The sequence below is a fragment of the Pomacea canaliculata genome, linkage group LG4 (assembly GCF_003073045.1).
Source record: "Pomacea canaliculata isolate SZHN2017 linkage group LG4, ASM307304v1, whole genome shotgun sequence".
Taxonomy (NCBI): Eukaryota; Metazoa; Mollusca; class Gastropoda; order Architaenioglossa; family Ampullariidae; genus Pomacea; species Pomacea canaliculata.
The window spans coordinates 11,186,121-11,205,221 of record NC_037593.1 but is presented as its reverse complement, the minus strand read 5'-3'; the positions used below and the strand labels follow the sequence as shown (position 1 = coordinate 11,205,221).

The 19,101-nt window shown below is 43.0% G+C and overlaps 2 protein-coding genes and 1 long non-coding RNA gene across 3 annotated transcripts; all 3 read right to left on the bottom strand.

Annotated features, from left to right (window-relative positions):
* Positions 1 to 3,051: 3,051 nt before the first annotated feature.
* Positions 3,052 to 3,840, bottom strand: LOC112561510 (vasopressin V1a receptor-like). Its single transcript, XM_025234057.1, has one exon. The coding sequence runs from the start codon at positions 3,838 to 3,840 to the stop codon at positions 3,052 to 3,054; it is 789 nt and encodes a 262-aa protein (XP_025089842.1).
* Positions 3,841 to 4,854: 1,014 nt separating this feature from the next.
* LOC112561509 lies at positions 4,855 to 13,220 on the bottom strand. The gene is made up of 6 exons (XM_025234056.1): positions 13,217 to 13,220; positions 9,565 to 10,732; positions 8,509 to 8,663; positions 8,116 to 8,268; positions 6,991 to 7,187; positions 4,855 to 6,405 (listed from the first exon to the last, which is right to left on the bottom strand). The coding sequence occupies exons 1-6, from the start codon at positions 13,218 to 13,220 to the stop codon at positions 5,662 to 5,664; spliced, it is 2,421 nt and encodes an 806-aa protein (XP_025089841.1). The 3' UTR covers positions 4,855 to 5,661.
* A 421-nt stretch (positions 13,221 to 13,641) lies between these two features.
* Positions 13,642 to 17,314, bottom strand: LOC112563309. The gene is made up of 9 exons (XR_003099006.1): positions 17,174 to 17,314; positions 16,908 to 16,971; positions 16,337 to 16,497; positions 15,822 to 16,035; positions 15,497 to 15,677; positions 15,310 to 15,363; positions 14,977 to 15,081; positions 14,400 to 14,428; positions 13,642 to 13,740 (listed from the first exon to the last, which is right to left on the bottom strand). It is a non-coding gene; the product is annotated as an uncharacterized LOC112563309 (long non-coding RNA).
* Between the last annotated feature and the right edge of the window lie 1,787 nt (positions 17,315 to 19,101).

Sequence of the window (19,101 nt, the reverse complement as noted above, 5' to 3'; positions counted from 1 at the left end):
CAAAATCCTCAGCAACACTCGCCTCACTCTCTTCTGCGTCCGCCATTTTTTTCGGAAGTCTGGTGACGTATTTGGTACTCACGTGGGCGTCACGTAAACGTCACAGCTGCAGTACTCGCGGACTTCGTCGCCGTCTGCCAACATCGCTGTAGTCTTAAACTTTGACTCCAGCTGGAAGAAAGTCGCCAATCTCAGTCCGCTGAACCTATGAGATGCGAACACACGATCCTCGGTGCGAGGGTCGTATCACTTCCTGACAGATGATCGGCAATTTTTTTTTTCACGAAAGTCATCCATTTCCGGCACTGGCACAGGAAGTTCAAACTGAGCCCGAGATCCATTGATAGCCTCTATATGGAAGAACAGGAAGTATTTTGAACCTTGATTGCCTTCAATGCACTGAGTCCTCAGTTAAGTCTTGTTGAGATTAACCTTGCTTGATATCGACGTTGATGAGAAATAAAACTATTTTCCGACTAGACACACTGATTGGATTTTCCCCCGGTCTTTCTTGGTTTTCTGAAAATACAAGAATTCTGGAAGTGTTTGGGTATTTATTTGACTTTTGTTTCTATCAATCAGCAACGGAAAATTTTGGTTTCTACGTCGTTTCTCTTAAAGTCAGAGTTTCCATGAACCTATCAACATAGTTAATTAATGAAGACTTGCTGTATTTGTATTTCCTTAAAATGATTCATGCCATGAGTGGGACTCGACAAAAGTTTCAGCACTACTGTCTCTCCCGTTCATTCTATATGATTTTTACCCCTCCCTCTGTCTCATTTCAATCTCCATCTCATTTTCCTTTATTACTCTCGTTCGTTTAGTATAATCTAAATTTCTTTATGCAACATAAAAAGTTCTTTATTTTATTTTTTTTTATTATATATATATATTACGGTGTCCTTTTTTAAGACTTTGTAAACAGTGCAAATAAGATTGACCTAAAGTTGTAAACTGCATCATGTTGGTCTGTCCCACTCTATACAAGGGAGAGAACGCACACCGTCTTCTTCTTGTCTATAATGTATAGCCTCCCTTGTTTATTATTTATTTTTCCTTTCTCGACAATCGTCAGTGTTGTGCAGTAATAAAGTTAGTTTCAAAAATAAGAGGAAGAAAACACTTTTATATTTATATGAAATGTTTATTTGTTATCATCGTACCTCATTTCTAATCAGACAATTTATTTTATTTAAACAAACCTGTTTCGGGAATTTATACTTGTAGCTATGTAGATGGTCACAAAGTACGTTTCTATGTCTGACCGCTAGAATAAATACTCATATAGAATGATGTCTCATGAGCTCAAAAAAAAAAAGTTCACATTCGTACATTATATTGGCGTTATTTGAAACTAAGCAAACAAACAAACAAACAAACAAACAAACAAACAAGCAAACAAACAAGAAAGAAAAAACAAGACATCAACTTTTGAAATGAAAGATGAAACCAGAAGACAAGTCTGGAGAACAACGATGAAGACTCAAAGTTTCGTTCTTTAATCTGTTAGTGAAGTATGTGAAGTGTGCAGTATGAAAGTGAACACGTGAAAGGAGGAATTAAAGGCCTCGCTCTGATGGAAGTAGTGGCTTTGGTTCTTTACTGAAGTTTGGATTTTCTTCACAGACACCTGCACACAACTGTACGTCAAAATCTCGTTTCTAAGAAAGTGTCCAAACTTAAGTTGCCACTCCAGACAGGGAACTATTTTGCACTGCCAACAGTTTCCCAATAACTCAGACATAGGTTCTGAAGTGTAAAGAGATTAAGATACCAATCACTTCCCACTACAGGACTTCACGATGTCGAACACCAGCACCATATCAACAAGAAGTCCGTTAACCAGAAATGTCAGGATTCGACAAACAACGATCCAGCCACACAACAATTATTTAGAACACACTAACCATTAAAAATAATGTAAAATCTTTTAAGTGATAATTTTAGAAAGAATAATTCGACAGAGAGATATTTGTAAGAACGCAGTCACTTAAAGAAAGCACGTTAAACGATTGTTTATCTACTGGTGTTTGGTAGAATAATAAACAATGTGTTGCTGTTACTTGGTGACGTGTATTCCTTATTTAATCCTTCGATAACACTTGAAGATGATAGGGTACAGGGTTTACTACAGAGCCACATTTTTTAACAATTGTTATACCAAAGATCAATCATTTTAAGTTGTGAAAATTAAAAAGTAAAAAACCCTGGTCAAAAGAGGATTGTAATCTTTAAGGGTCAAACGAAACATTTACGAGAGATACATTTCGCTGTTCAACTTTCAGATGTTTTTTCAGCCAAACATTTCTTTCTCTTCTAAATGTCCCTGCAGAACATCCTTCGCAGTTGTCGGCGAAACCTTATGCTGCAGATGCAGTGCACGATGGGGCTGACGCAGAAGCAGAGGTAGCTGGACAGCAGGCACAGCTGGTGGAGGTTCATCGTCCACGGCCTTGTGATGTCCTCGGAGTAGCTCTCGAGGCGGCCTGGATGGACAAGATGGCGAGCGTGGGGACGTAGCCCAGCAGGAATATGAAGGTCATCACCAAGAGAGTGAGAGTCGTTGTTGAGAAAATCTTCTTCGCACGTGCGTTACCCTCGGCTCGAAACGTTCGACCTGTGGGTGATGGCGTTATCGGGGTGGATGACGATGAAAATGACGATGACATGCAGTTATCTCCGATGCAGCACTTTAGTGTTCTGAGCAGTGGCTGACAAGTTGAACACAGAGGCCACGAATATCCGGTCACGTGGGACGCAGGCAAGGGTAGTTGGAAACCTGTGTCTGCGAGCTGCGAGTTGCCAGCAGGGCTCGGTGACAACCCCACAGCCACCACGTGAACGGGAGCCTGCTGACGATCTGCGTTGATGTTGACGTCCATGGAGTCGGTTCTGTCTGCTGTGTCTGACGAACTTTGGGTAACTACAAGGGTAGGCCTGCTGATGTCCTGTGAGGCGTCAGTCGAATGGACGTTGCCGAGTCGTCCCTTCAGATCCTGCAGTTGGATTCCCTGGGTGCCAGCACATTTCTCCACTGGAATGTCAACCTCAACGCGGGATCCTTCCGTTGCCGAATGCAGCTCTGACGGAAGAAACTCCGCTTCTGAGATGTGTCTCCTCACCCCAGAAGATTTCAACCGACTTTCGCTGAATCTCGGAGACCCTCTTCGTTTGCCTCCAGACTTTGTGAGCTATTTGCACGTAGCACGTTACTATGACAATTAAACCGCACAGGAACATGACGATCAGGAGGACTTGGTACCACGCCAGCAGGGTCGACCCCAGGTGGCGGTTCTCCACCCCACACGTGATCCCCGTCACGTTTGGATGGCGCGTGCTGACCTCGCGTGCACCCGTGAAGGCGGTGTACGGACCGCTGACGATAGCTGCCAGCATCACGCACACACCGACCACCTTCCTCGCTTCCTTGGCCGACCACTGACCGGTGCACTGCCGACACACTCGTCTGTGACGATCCATTGCGATGGCCACGCAGATGAAGCCCGTGGACATCACCAGCGCCGCTCTCAACACATACAACCACCGACACGCCCCGGGACTGTGGAAGGTGTAGTGGTAGCAGTACTCCACGATCTTCGAGGGAAAGTTCAGGAGACACGCCACGAGGTTGATGACACCAAGCGAAAGGATGAAGGTCCTGGTGGAGCTCGGCTTGAAAGTCCTATAGTAAACCAGTAAGACCGCGGAGTTACCCAAACCCCCGACGAATATCATGATGATGATATAGATGATGGTTGGAAGAAGAACGCGGGCATAGTCCATGTTGAGGTCGAGAAGATCATGTGATCTGAACTCAGTAGAGGGCTTCGTCGTCATCCTTGTCGCATCAATGCTGATGGTCATGAGATAAGGTCTGGACGTCTTCAGCTCCAGTGTCTCTATTAGCACCAAGTATTTGTATCTTATTTGGGCAAAAATTGTAAATAAATAATCACAAAAATTAATCAAATGAATTCTTTAACTGCGCTACCTTCTTCACTCTTTAGTTGTTTCGACCGAACGCCCTACATCCTACTGTTTACATCTGGTAACTGGCAGAGGTCACCAGGAAAGGATTTTTTGTTTTCAATAGTGAACAAACTGTCAAACTCTTCCTCTTTAAAGCAACGTGTGAAATATTAATAGAGGAGCATGTACTTATCTTTCGAACTCGGATTCGGGAACTAGACGATGCAGGTGAAAAGGTCAAAGTGTTTGATTGTTAAGCTGTTCCCCGGTTTCGAAACATGTGCAGAGACTAGATTATCACAAGGAAGAGAAAGCTGAAAGGAAGAAGATAACCCTTTGTTATTTTTCATTTAAATTTACTTTCGAGGAACCAGTTTGTCGAAGAAGGGTCTCTATGTATCTCCTTTTTATGTAGCTGGTCTTTTGTGTATCTTTCAAAGTTTGTCCACAGTTACACACAATCATACGATCGTAGTTCTCACATGGGTGACATGGGTATCCACGCACTGTCCCGACGAAAATGTTGATTTTTGCTTGTGGGGATGTTTGTGAGTCTGTATCTCGACAACAGAAGTATGTGTTTATTCATATTTGAGGAAATAATATCTTCGCTGTCCACCCCCAATTAGTGATAAAAAATTTGTTCCCTGTCAGTTAATGAAAGCTACTTTCTCACCCCACACACGTGTTACTCGCGGGTGAGCTGAGTGAACTACAGACCATGTAATCTCTTCCTTCGCTCTTATTCCAAACTGAAACAAATCTCTTCTCTCTCTCTCACACACACACACACCGAGTAATTCTGTCCTTCTGTCCATCTTTCACTTTGTCTCTCATCCACCGATTCCTCCTCTCCTTCACACAAAAGGCACCGAGCACGAGGTCTGTAATAACCATGTAATCAAACGTTTATACAATAAATGTCAACAAGATATCTCAGTCTGCATGTATAAACAATCAATTCATGCTGACAGTAAGCTCATGACATAGTATTTCTCACGCAAAGAAATGCAATTTAATAAATTATCGAACACTTTCACAGTAAAAACATTCTTAACCAGACTAGAAATATTTGTTACTAATAGCAACAATAACATAAACTTTCACAAATATCACATCACAAAGTTTTCTTTATTACTTCGGAGACAGAAATGTCATTTTGAAGAGGCATCAGCAAAAGAAAATAATGTTCAGAAATATCGTCTTTTGAGAGCTGAACATTAAATCAGAAATCAAATGTTTGGCTACAGGTACTGCCTTTGTGATGTACTTATGAAAATATTAAATCTGTATAATATACAGCGATAATTACATACTCATTTTAAAGATATATATATATATAAAACACTTTTAGCCTAGAAATATTTTGTATTTACACCTTGAGTTGATGAACGCTGTGCAGATCACCTAGAGTCCTATACCATAGGCAAAGGTAATACATGGACTTGATCACCTGACCCGAGTTAACAGTATATCATGTACATGTCCGTGATGTATGTCGTGCACATGTCGTCCGACATTTATGTTGTCCACACAGCCCGGCAGACAGAGCGCATGCCTCCGAGAAAAAAACTATTTTTGCAACTGCTTGATGTCGAACTTTGGAGAAAGCGAGATGGTGAAGATTTTCGGCAGGACAAGAGAAACTTTAGTCCTTCTCTTGTCAGACAACATCTTAGTGTGCCAGGGTCAGAGGTCACAGGAGGCGCTCGAGCAAGTCTCTGCGCCGCGCTGCTTCGCTTCGTACTTCCGCCGGAGGTCCAGAAGGAGGCGACGACAGTCTCGCCTAAAGGTGGCGCTCAATACGCTGTAGACGATGGGGTTGACGGTGAAGCTGATGAAATTGGAGTAGAGGAACACGAAATGCACGTTCAGCTGTGTCAGCGACAGGGCATGAGCATCGTGACCGTGACCCTGACCCTGACCGTGACCGTGACTTCTGGACAGATGCATGCCGATTATGATCAGCCTGGGCAGGTAGCTGAACGCAAAGATCACCGTCACCACGAACAACATCTTGGTCGTCCGCGATAGTATTGCGTCTCTGCGGGGTCGGCGGTCATACCCACCGTGTGGAGGGACCATGTCGGGCTCCTCCGACATCGCCGCAGTAACCGTAGAGTTTCGTTGTACAAAGGGAGATAACATGCTTGAGACGGCCTGGATGCATCTCGCCCCTCCCTGCCAGGCAGCCCAGCGGACTGTGTCCACCCACAACCTGTTGGTGTGGTCGGGAACACCACCCACCGTAACAGCCAGCGCTGAATTATCGCCGAGTGGCTCTGATGCCATCTCTGTTGCTGCTGTTGTTGACTGCACTTCTGTCGTGACGACAACTTCCGGTGCAATGGCGTCACAACACAATTCTTCCACTTGTGCAGTGACGTCACTAGCGGTTGGTCCTCTTGGCTTGCTGTAGTCCTCGCATTCACCTCGTCAACCTCTGGTCGCCCCGGGTGGCACTCGCAGTCCGTACAGACGTCTCCGGGTTGCTGGGTGGGCGCTGGGACCTGGGAGGAGGTACCCGGCGCCATGTCCACGCAGCAGAACGGTCTGGGAAAGGGTCTCCGCTCAGGCCACACTGCTGCCATCCGAGTCCGCGTTGCTTTCTGGTGTTCCGGATGTGACGCGCGAGGAGAACGTAAGACCCGGTGATGACGACGATGCTACAAATGATGAAAACGACGATGAGGATGAAGTGTAGGTATTGCCAATGGTCTTTCAAGTCATCGCAATACATGGAGCAGGAGAAGACGATAGAGGCGTTCGGGTTGTCGGTGGTTCTGCTATCGTCGTCAACAGGGATCCGCTGTTCCTCCTTCGAGAGCGCGAAGAAAGGAGCGCTTAAAAACACGGCGACCACTGCGCATGCGCACACGGCCACCCTTGCTTGCTTGTCCGTCAGTGTCGCTTAGAAGGCAAGCACACTCGCCGCTGGCGGTCGAGAGCCACGACAGTCAGCAGGCCAACGGAGAAGAGATTGAGCGAGGAGTGGATGAAGTTGAAGGTTGGACAAACCTTGAAGTTGAAGGCTTGTTGCAAGGAAAGCTCGGCCAGCTTCTGTGGGAAGCACACGAGGTTGGCCGCCAGGCCAGCCACACTCAGCCCTAGAGTCATCGTCCGCGTGCTGCTACCTTTGAACCTCTTGGAGTACACGACGACGGCCAGGCTGTTGCCCAGCAGGCCTGTGATCATCAGCACGACGATGTAGACGACTGTCGGGAAGAAATACTTGGCGGTGTCATCGGCCATTCTGGTGGAAAGAGGGCGCTGCTGCACTCTTCACTGACGATGTCGAGTGGTCCCAGGTGGCGCTGGACCGCTGACTAGCGGCGCTTTGGTGTCTGAGCAGTGAGAGAGTGGTACGAGGGTTTTTATTTAAGTCCCGGGTTTTAACGGCGGCTCTCTAAGCGGATTTGCTAAGTGAGAAAGGCGGAATGGGGAAAACTGTCCTTAACACCCTGCATGAAGACACAACCTTCAACTGGCATGTGATAGAGGGAGTACTTCTCTTCATATTTAGTGTCCACACATTTTGTAGGAGGAGAGGAGTGTTTGGAGTAAAACTTCGACTTTTTATATCAACTAATATCGATGTTTGATTCTGGCTAAGGGGGAGCATTGCAGGACGAACAACATAAGCCAACACAAAAACTAGTCTCCTTCTTTCACTTTGTCTTAGCTTTGAAATGTGGCTATGGTCCTCACCATGCAACACCACAAACTGGACACAAGGCTGGACACAGTACTAGAATAAAGCATTCCTCCTTCATCCCATTATTTTCTCTTTCGATTATTGCGAAATTTGTGTTCTGTTTTATTATTATGTAGCTATTTTACGCGATCCATGAAGCAGATGCAGACAGACAAGCGAACCTACAAAATATTGCAGATTTATTACAGAGGAAAAAATTGTAACTCAACGAAATCCTTGGATGAAAATGATTTGTTTTCACTTTTTAAACTTTCCCATTATAAACACTTCTTTTCTTGTAACAGAAAACAATTTATTTCATCGAAAGAGATTCAGAAACCACATTCCGGGCTTGCTCCTCTTTCTCTCTTCTCTCAGGAAAAATTCAGCTGCTAAGCGTTTTCATCATAATTTCAAGCTTAGCTCCTCCCGGAGTTTACGCTTCTTACACAGTCCAGACAGGAAGTAGCACAGCTGTTGTCGGAATCGAACGCTGCACACGCTGTAGACGATGGGGCCGATGGTGAAGTTGATGTAATGGGACAACAGACAGAACTGAATCAAGTTTAACATTTCTGTCGACATGGACTTCTCTGATAGACCTGCAATCGAGCGCAAAACTAATATGACTAGCGTAGGGAGATAACTCAGAATGAAAATCCCGCTCATCACCACGAGAGTGACTGTCGTTCGGGAGGGAATCCTCTTCGCGGGGATCCGCCTGTCGTGTCGTCGATCTCGCGAAGGTTTTGTCAAAGATTTCATCCTCCCCAGGATGCAGCACAGCAAAGTTCCGAGTCCAGCCTGGCAACACCCTGGACAAGGAATGCACCCAGGTCCACCTCGGTTCACTTCAGGATGCAAGGAAATCTCTTCGCACCCGCCCTCTGACATCTCCTCCAAGCCGACGCCGACATATTGTGAAGTGACGGTTGCATGGGAGGCAGGGTTGGTCGGCTGGATATCTGATGCTGTGGTGCATGGTTTGTTCCGAGGACTGGAGCAAAAATGGAAGTCATCGAGGTCAAAGGCTTATCTCTGTAAAGTGCAGGTGACCTCCTTAACCTCTCCATGGACTCGTCTAGTGAGTCGCAGGCTCGGTCGCTCGGTGTCATCCTGTCATCGACAAAGGACGGGCTGCTTGCCAGGTCAGTTCCGGTTTTAGTAACCTCACGTAATTCTCTGCTCATGATGCCAGGAAGTAAGAATACAGGAACAGACGTGCTCCTGCTGACGTCAGCGGCAGTTTGTATTTTAACGGTCGGTTCGCCAGTTCTGCGAACATCGGGCAATGACACGCCTGTAACCTTGGCATTAGTGTTAAGATGAGACAAAGAGCAGTGTGGCTGTCCAGTGGCGCTGCTTCTGGTAGTCACGTGTGGATTCTGCAGTGCCGGTCACACTACCGCCAATGTTACCCGGGGTGCGTGGTGCGTCTCAACGTTGGGCTCGAATGAAGAGGAAGTAGGTTCGGTTGTTGTGTAGGTGGGCTCAAGTATAGTTTGTCTGTGTCTGTCAAATTGTAAACGTGTGTCGGTGCTCTGTAGAGAGTCTGTGGAGTGCAGCTGTCTGTATGTTTGATTCGCATGTAGTGACGGTAAAAGTCGCTTTTGTCGACAGTTATTTCGGTTATGTCGACTACAGTCTCAGCTGTTTCGACAGCAGCTTCAATGGTATCAACGTCTTGAGAACTGAGTCCTGTCCGAGACTCCCCCAACACCTCACGTGTCCTCTCGTGAGACTCCGAGTCTGTTGCTGACGCTGGGCACAATGGAATGTCAGGCTCATGAGCCCCACCTACAGGAAACACAGACAGAATAACGAATTGGTGACATGTGTCACGACCTGAGGTGACGTGTCAGCTTCCATGTTGGACCCGCCTGTTCCATCATGCGTACTTCATGGAGCACAGGTATCGCAAGGTCCGACGACTCGGTTGCGAGAGTGCACTCGAGTGGGCAACACTAGGTGGTGTGAATGTCACGAGCTTAAGGCAGTCACAAGGTGGGTTCGGCACAACATGGTCAAACGAGGTGACGTCATACAGCTTTCCCGTCACGTGACATTCAGCTCTGTCACCACAACTAAATGTGCTGTTTATTTCGAAGCTTGTCAGGTTCCTTCCAGTGCAGTCGAGATCGCAACTCGTGGAGCACCTGTCTCCGTGCGTGATGTTATTATCAGTCCTTGTGACCTCCAGCTGTGACATCGCCGGCACCTGAAAGCTTTCCCTGTCGCGGTCTCTAGCCTGGTGCCGACAGGAAGATGTCGCGAGATATCGTTTTTCAAGCTGCTTCTTGTGCTCCCATACCTTGAGACCAACCTTCACATAACTGATAACTATGACGACCATGCCGGTAACAAACACTCCCTTCAGGACCACGTAGTATAATATCAGCCCTGTGGTCCTCACGTAGCTGTCGTCCTCGCCGCACATGACCCCAGTGACGTTACTGGTCCAGTCCACAGTCCGTGAGCCGTACAGGACATACATAGGGATGCTGATGAAGACACTCAGAGCGACACACATGCCAACGGCAATGTAGATGTCCTGCATCTTCCACTGCCGGACGGAGGGCGAACATACCCTACGCTGGCGGTCAAAGGCCATGGCGGTGTGGGTCAGTCCCATGGAGTAGGTGGTGAACCCTCGCAAGAAGGAGAAGACCTGGCACGCTGAGCGGTTAGTGAAGGTAAAATGCAGGCAGTACTCGGCGATCTTCTCCGGGAAACACACGAGACTTGCAAGAAGGCTGATGGCGGAGAGAGACATGATGAATGTCCTGGTGGAGCTGGGTTTGAACCGCTTGTAGTAGACGACCAGCGCCACGGAGTTGCCCACTGTCCCGAGAACTATCATGAAAACGATGTAGATGATCACCGGGAGGAGAGCTCGGCATACATTTTGTTGTACTCGAGAAGCAAAGAGTGGTTGTAGACGTGTGGCGACCGCTGGATGTCTCGTTGTGCATGTTGCCGGTGAGACTGTTGGTGTCAGACATGGCTGCTCCGAGCTGAACAAGATAACTGTGGTTTGCTTTCTCAATGCAGTGTCATCATGTTGGGCTCATCAAGGATGTTCTTTCTGGATCGCTACGATACCAAGTAGACATGTACACACAGCGACTGAATATTCATGAATTTTCTGCTTCCGCCACAAGGATGTTAGTCATGTATGTGGTGTATAATCCTGAACACAGCTCTGTATCTGTATGTCTGATACCAACATTTTTTTATATCAAACCAGTATCTCTCTTTCTGTATGTCTTACACCAAAATCTTTCGATATCACACCAAAGATGTGTTTATCGTGGGACCGTGAGACCCAGAAGCTCAGACTTCATTGAATAGTTTTATTCCGGATACACCTTCCGGAAACTTCAGAGGAAGAAAAGGTCAATTTTGTAATTTTTCTGACATGCGTGATGACACAAAATGCTTGGGATAGATGTAACATCTACAGTTACTGAGGTTCATAAACACCGAATGTTTAAATGTAGCTTAAACAACACAATAACAGCGACTTCAGAAACACATCACCCTGTTGGGTTTAGCACTAGTAGATACAAGTGTGTATTTACATACAGTGATATTATATATTACTGGTATTTCTTTATAGTGTTTTGTATACAAAGTGCTTGACAGACAGACAGGGTTTCCTATTTGACATATTTAGTGACCGTTAGTTCCAACTACGACTAAAGCATTGTGGGAGAACAGCTATTCAGTCAAATCAGCTTGAAGTAAGTGTATGCTAAAGATGCCGGAAGATTTAAGGGGATGTGATACATTCTAGCTGGATTTTCTTTTAAGTCGCCAGCAAGATGACTGAAATCTGTGTATTTGTTGTCTGCACGTGAGTATACATGAACGTGTGTGTGTGTGTGTTTCTCTTTGAAGTTGGGGGTAGGTGGGCAGGTGGCAAGTGCATCCAAGTGCTTCTAGTCTTTGTATCATTTGTGTCACATAAATGCCTTTATATCACACGCTGTAGCCTCACCCGACCACAGGCTGTGCTTCATCAGTGATGACATGCACCCACCCCACAGACCCACCCGCACTCGTTTACCACCTGTGACATGACCTTTACACCTTTCTCTGCGTTCTTTCTCTTCCCTAAATCATACCTCGTGATCTCAAGCTGACCGCCTGACAACACTTATGTTGATATCACAATTTTTTTTTCTTTTTAGTCTAAAGCAGCAGATGGTGCAGCAGGCTACACGCTGCACAAAGGTGTAAAACTAATGTAAAGATTATTTTTGTTTATTTTTCTACACTATCACAGAAAGCCACACTCTTATCTGCGCAACAACAGCTTCAACTAAGTTGGCCAACAGTTGAATTATTTAATTGTACAGGTGTCCAGTACACTTATCCCCACTGGACACTAACGAAAAGTACTTGACGGCCTGCCACCAACAGTAAGACTATTACTTCTTTTATTCGCAAGCTGTAAAAATAAACATAATCTTGACAACTGCTTCATCAGCTACCGAATGAAACTGTAACGACTAAGAAAAAATTGCGCTTAAATGTTAATGTTTTAAAGAAAAGATTGTAGCGCTTGTAGTCAGGATGAGAAAACGATGTAAAGACTCGTCTAGGGGAGTCCCAGTGCCATCGTACTTCCACTATTCCAGTGCTGCTACATCCATCTCTGTCATTTGCACTCATATGCACATTAACTTAGCTCTGATGATAAATCTGTTCTTGCTATTGTGGCTTCACAATGATGTCGGATGTTTCACAGCACTCTTATGATTGCCCTCGAATCTGCCAAACCTCGTCAGAGACTGACGACTCTCTCCGGCGCAGAGAGCCTGTCCCAGTCCAGGAACATTATCCGACGACTAATGCGACTTGAACGAACAATAAGTTTTCCGACTTTTGCGCGAACCCAGCAGACGTTCTCCTCCCTTGAGAACGTTTTCTGGCCTTGGCGTCGAATGTCTACCTCTCACTGGTAGTGCAAGTCCTCTCACTGGTAGTCCAAGTCCTCTCACTGGTAGTGCCAGTCCTCTCACAGGTAGTGCCAAGTCCTCTCACAGGTAGTGCAAACCCTCTCACAGGTAGTGCAAACCCTCTCACTGGTAGTGCAGTCTTCTCACAGGTAGTGCAAGCCCTCTTGTTGTAAATCTCTCGAGTTGAGATTTGTGTACAGTAGAGGAGGGTACAGTGTCGATCGACGCAAGATGCGGCGCGGCACTGACCCGCTTTTGGATTCACCTCGCCTAGACGAGGTATGACATCTTTTTCTGTTATTGCTTATGAAATTGTATTAGCACTTACTGATGTTTGAAAATTGTAAAGAAGAACATGAGAGAAAGATGTGTGAATAATTGGAGAATTGGGGAGCCTCCGGCAATCGTTTTGTTGTGTTTTGAAAGAACGCGCATTTGTCTGGTGTGAGTTGTGAAGCCACCCGAGCTGACATGGTCTTGACATTGGTTGATCTCTAGCTCAGCTCTTTCCTTTCCTCTAGCTTTTGCCAGCTCCCTAAAGTCAGCCATTGATTAATTGTGCCGTTTCTCTTTCTTTCGCACAAACCCATTAGTCAATCATGTCTTGTCGCACTTAATATCGTTTGAAGAGGACGAGAGGTGAGGGTATAGCTTTGTAAAGGGTTGTGCTGTTTTCCAGAGTTCAATGTTATGGTGCATATGCTGTCCCATGTTGAATGTGCCTAGTATCTTAACTACTCTGCTGTTATACGCTATAAAATCAACGCCAGAACAGGACTATTGCAAAACTTTGTGAAAATACAGTCACAATTCATTCCACAATATCTATTCATTGCAAAATATGGTCCACTTGGAAGTGTCTTTATCCAGATGATGTTATTTTAGCTCTTCTGCAGCCTTTCTACACACAAAAAATTTTCCCTGTGAAAATGTTAACTTATTATTACACTACTCCACAGTCACTTGCTCATGCATCTGCATATATATTGGTCAATTATAATCAAAGAAATGAACAGCTTGTAAACTGATTTTATTTTAAAAACAGACAACAAAAAAGTCGAATTGCAACACTCCTCAAATGTTGAAAATCAACTGTGTCGATTCTAAATCCTGAAAGAGAGAAAAAAGACAAACCATGATTTGCAAGCATCAAGGAGCAGCTAGGGATGTCGGTATGTGTAGTGATTTCGTGATCACTTTTTTGCTTGCACTTTGCATTGTTTACAAGGTAATGTACAGGAGAGTGAAGGGAGAGGACTGAAGGATGTTTTCTTGCTTATGTTATGTGTAATATATAAATGCGTTTGAGACCAGCAAAAAGGGTGTTACTGTTATAATTAACTAAACTGTACAAATGTATCTGTGCGATTATATTGCTATGTACTGTAAAGTAAAATAAATGTGAAAAAAACAAAACAGCAAAGTTATTCCATCCCCGGCCTTGTTAATTACATTATAATCACAAACTTTCTCACAGTCCAGTGCAAGTCAGACCCAAACTTAACATGTTAAATGATGTTCTCATTGAGCAGGGAAAATCCAGAGATCCAATGTGAGATTTAAATTCTTTTGCATTTTCAGATTCACTATCCTAATCAATTCTGCTTTCAAACTTCAGTAGCCGGTTAAGCAATTTACACACATTTTTATCATGTGTGATAGCAACAACTGATAAACTAATAGAATGTCCACCATATGATGATTATATAGTACTGAATAAAAAGTGTAATCTCTAACATTTCACTCCTAATGACATAAGAATGTTTTACCTTAATTGCCTTTTGCTGTGTTCTCTTTTCTGAAATGAGAAGCAATTAAAAAGCAAGAATTAATATTAACAAATACATTTTAAAAATCTGAAGCCGAAAAATTAAGACACTAGAAGAATATGTCCTTTACTTTCAAAATAGAAATCTCTAGTTTCTTTGGTTCTGGTTACACATGGAAGTGTGCAAGTAAAAGAAAAAAGTGTATTTTCTAAATGTGTGTAGCATGAAAATGCATGAAAAAAGATGACGACGAGGTCACTACATATGCAAAATATCCACAACAATCTCACATAGTACAACTGCTGTTCTTCATAATATTGTGTTCCAAATTCTAATTGTTTCAGATTGTTGTTGCAACACACTTGAACAAGGTTTTGTGTTTTAAAGGTTTGTCAATGATTACAAGACAAGAGCAGTACTTTCTTTCGCCAAATTCCATTACAACCTCTTTTGGCTTAGACACATTTGGCGAGTAGTCTTAATCTCTTTCAACTCAGTGGAGCTCATTACTGTCAGTTAAAACTTTGCTAAAATCTTGAGCATGTGTTTAGTCTGTATAGTTAAATGCTTTACATACGAATGGACAGCAGTATCTCCACCCTGATCTGGGGACAGGGCAAGCCCGTGGTCTCCTCCTTCAGGCTGGCTAAATATACCAGCGGTGAATTCATCCCACAAACCTCTGAGCAGATAAACAGAACTATTTCTTCACAAACAATTCCATAAGACATATTTGAATACATTAAAAATATACATAACATGAAAAGTTAAAATTTCCTTTATCTAGCACTGCAGAACAACACTTATTATTTGACATATTAATAAAAGTAGGACACATTACTTTGTTATATTATGTGCAAAACAGAAGAAGGAATCCATATCGTGAAACAAAAAATTTCTCTTACAGTACCTGACATTACCACTTGTGTTTTCACTTGTTGCTGGCATGACTGGTTCTGATGTCCTGTCAACAAATAGTGTACAGGTTTACAGTAACAATAAAATTCACAAAATTTTGTTGGCAAAATTTCTACATCTTAATTTCAAGCTCTTGGGAGTTTAAAGTATAACAAGAACAAAAGGCAATAGTGAATCACCTTTGATGAAGAATTACCATTTTGTCTGGCTGCCATTGTCTACCATTGCCTGCAGTGAAGACAGCCCATAACTAAAGGGTTCCTTAAAAGGAATGCCATGTGGCATACCAAGGACATCCACCTCTGGGTTGATATCTCTGCCGTTTATATGGGAAATTTTCTTTATTTCCCATGGTTTTACCTGAAAACAAAGTAACCAATAACAAAGAAACCAAAAAAATTAAAAACGAAGACAACACAAACTAATTCATCTTCAGTTATACTACAAACTTACATACAACCCAATAAAGTAAACAAAGCATCATTAGTAATACTGCAAACTCACAATACAATCCATTAAAAAGTCTTTGAACCTGCCGGCGCAGGTTTCGCTTAAATTCATAGGTTTGTTTGGGATCTGTTGTAGTGGTTGTGGTAGTTGTCGCAGCTGGGGCAGTTGTCATGGTTGTTGCAGCTGGGGCAGATGATGATTCTGCAATTAGGCTTCCTGCTGATATTTTAAAGTAAAAGGTCCACCCCAGTTGCTTCATGAAATCAGCCTGAAAATAAAAAAATACAGCTAAGCAGTTTCACATCTTGACTGGAGTCTTGGAAAAGAACAGCAAAAAGTGAGGCAAAGGATATGAGAACCACATGGGCCCAACTGAAGGGGCTGCCCAGAACCGGGTCCGCTGGCGAGGTGTTGTTAATACCCTATCCTCCTCAAAGGAGCAACAAGGAATAAACTAAACTAAGTTTCACATCTTTTTTTCACTTCTGTATTATCTGCAGTTACAAAATAGTCTATAATGAGCTATACATCGTAAGATATCATACGTTTTGTATCAATATGTTACATACCAGGTTTTGTAATTCACTGCATACTCTGCGCAGGTAGGCAGCCTTTTCTTCTTCAGGAACCTGCTGCTTTTGTAGGAAAGCTTTCCTTTGGAAACTTCTCCTGCCCTCCTCACCTAAGTTGCTCCACTCCAACCTCATTCGTTTAAGAAAAGTGTTTTGGTCTGAAAATTAACATAATCCACATGGTGTAAGCAATACAGTATCCAAAAATACACATTTTTAATGGAGCAATTATGATTTACCGAGGGACATTGCATTCAGCTATTTAATTGATAGCCTACGTGGGTACATGGATTCACACACACCATAAAAATCTCATCAATGTATTCAGTAGCTTTGCTGTTTTTATTTTACACAAGACATGTATATTATTCTCCTGGTCAACAGATACGTCTACATTAACATGCCATATACTGGAAGAAACATAAGACAGCTATGACCCAGCCACATGACACTGCAAAATAAATCAGCTACTGAAGGGGATCGTTTTTACACATAAAAGCGTTTCGTACTGAAGTAAAATGTAAACACATTCATAACAGAATAAGGACCCATTGACATATTAACTTACCTTCATCAGGGTTTCCTTCTTTCGTAAATCCACTGAGAGAGGTCATTCTCTTTCGTCCATTGATCTGAGAACAAAAGTCACGATGCATTTAAGATGATGCTACGTTACATCCGATCTCATGACAATACTTCTTTATAGGTAATGCTATACATATAAACACAAATGCCAGTAAATTCAATGTAAATTACAGGGGACGAGGTGCTACTTGTGATGCATGATTTAACCCATACAAAAATCTACAAATATTGGGATCAAACAAAACTTACTCATCGAAATGACTTCGCTGATTTATCATCAGTTGGTCCTGACATCTTTGAATTAAAAGTGTTGAGGTTAGGAAACAATGAAAGCAAAACGTCGCAATGGCGGCGGCTAGTGAAAAATACGTTTGGCAGTGACCGTTCCTGGTATTATAATATATATAGTGCCGTATACCCGTCAGACCTCCATCACATTTTAACTTGATGGAGAGCCCAGTATCCTTTTAGTGCCTGATTTGACTGAGACCTGCCTGCAAGCGTTTATAAAAAAAAACGTGAGTACATCTAACCGTTGATCTAACGCTGTTTCTATCCAATGGGATCATAAAATACTGACATCCTTGGAAACGAGAAGAAACGCGTTCAGCGATTGGCTGACAGGAAGATACTCCATTTGCAACACTATCAAGGTGCTGCGTAAAGCCAGAGAATGACGAAAATGCTTGTGATGATAATTATTATCTTTACTTAATTCAAATCAACCTTTGACTATTCCACATTCAATCAAAACATACAGAAGATCACACAGCGAGGGTCTTTGATGAATCTGTGCGAGATGGGAATACTTTACAGAGAAAAGTAATCAAACTGACAAAGATGTTGATTTACACACTTTATTAATCTTTTGAACGTAGAGGCGGAACATTAATTCCGATTTTGAGTAATCTTATGGTTTTTCCTGTGATTGTACATGCTGGAACAAAATATATGCCTCCCTGACTGAGCCCTAAATCAACCGCATTCTGTCCTCGCAGTTATTATCGTTTATCACGATGCCATAACTGTTGAAGGTTCCATACAGTCCTCTTTCCCTTTATGATCGTCGGGCAGTCCGCTGACTGACATTGTAGAGTTGCTTGGTTCAGTCATCTCTGTCATGATGACGACGACGATGACGACGACGACGACGACGACGATGATGATGATGATGATGAATCATAGTCGATCTGTTTGAATGAAACACCTGTTTCTAAGGTACTCTGGTTGTCCCCACCTTCATTACTCCTTCCACTTAAAGCTAGAAATAGCCATTACATGACAAAACTTTCCTATCCAAATAGCAAACCAAAAGAACTTGTGAACTGTTTTAAATTACGGTTTAAAGGTTTTAGAAACAGTTTTTTGCAAACTAATTTCTCTAAGAGTGAAATGCATTTATGTTACAAATAAGAAAATGTATGCTAATAAACTTTTTTTTTTTTTTTTTTTTGTAAAACATATTTATTCAGTATATCAACGAACGTGTCGACAGTTTTGTATTTTTTACATGTTCACATCATTACAAAATGGGTTTGGAAAAAATGAAAGTGATATTACACGAAAATATAATGAACTAATTTAAAGCTCGAAATGGCATTATAAATTTTGCTTTTGAAAGTCTCTATTTTGCTTTGTTCGCACGCGCGCACGTACACAACCACACACACACACGCACGCACGCACGCACGCACACACTATATTGACAAACACATGTGTACATTTTTCTTTCGCAATTTAAGGCTTGAGAGCTAGAGATGCCTATGTACAACATTACAAAACGAGATTATCTTGGAAAATAAAAATAAGAATAAACACCAATCCGTCCGTAAAATATATTTTCAGCATCAACTATGACTATAGCTTTGATGATGCGATGGCAGGCATAGGATGCACCCTCTACTCCTTTGATCCCAGGTAAAATCACAATCAGGAACAATTTTCAAAAGGTTATCAAAATTAATCTTTTAATTATAATGTTGTTATTTTGTAGAAGTGAACTTAACAGCGGAAAAAAGTAGAGAGAATGAGAACAATAGAGAAACAAAGGGTTACATTTCCACATCTAAGTACTCACACTGTATTTGATCAGTGGCAAGAGGCTAACACCATTACAAGGAATTAAAGTCAGATAACATTGGCTAAAAAGAAGAGAGAGGTCAACCTTTTCTTTTCGT

Excerpts from the sequence above, each read along its gene's own strand:
- LOC112561510 (XM_025234057.1), bottom strand. The coding sequence starts at position 3,840 with ATGACGACGAAGCCCTCTACTGAGTTCAGATCACATGATCTTCTCGAC.
- LOC112561509 (XM_025234056.1), bottom strand. Across the intron at positions 8,269-8,508 it reads GCATCCTGAAGTGAACCGAG|GTCTATCAGAGAAGTCCATG; the intron begins GTGGACCTGGGT and ends GCTCGATTGCAG. Across the intron at positions 6,406-6,990 it reads AACAAGCCTTCAACTTCAAG|GGTGAATGCGAGGACTACAG; the intron begins GTTTGTCCAACC and ends AGAGGTTGACGA.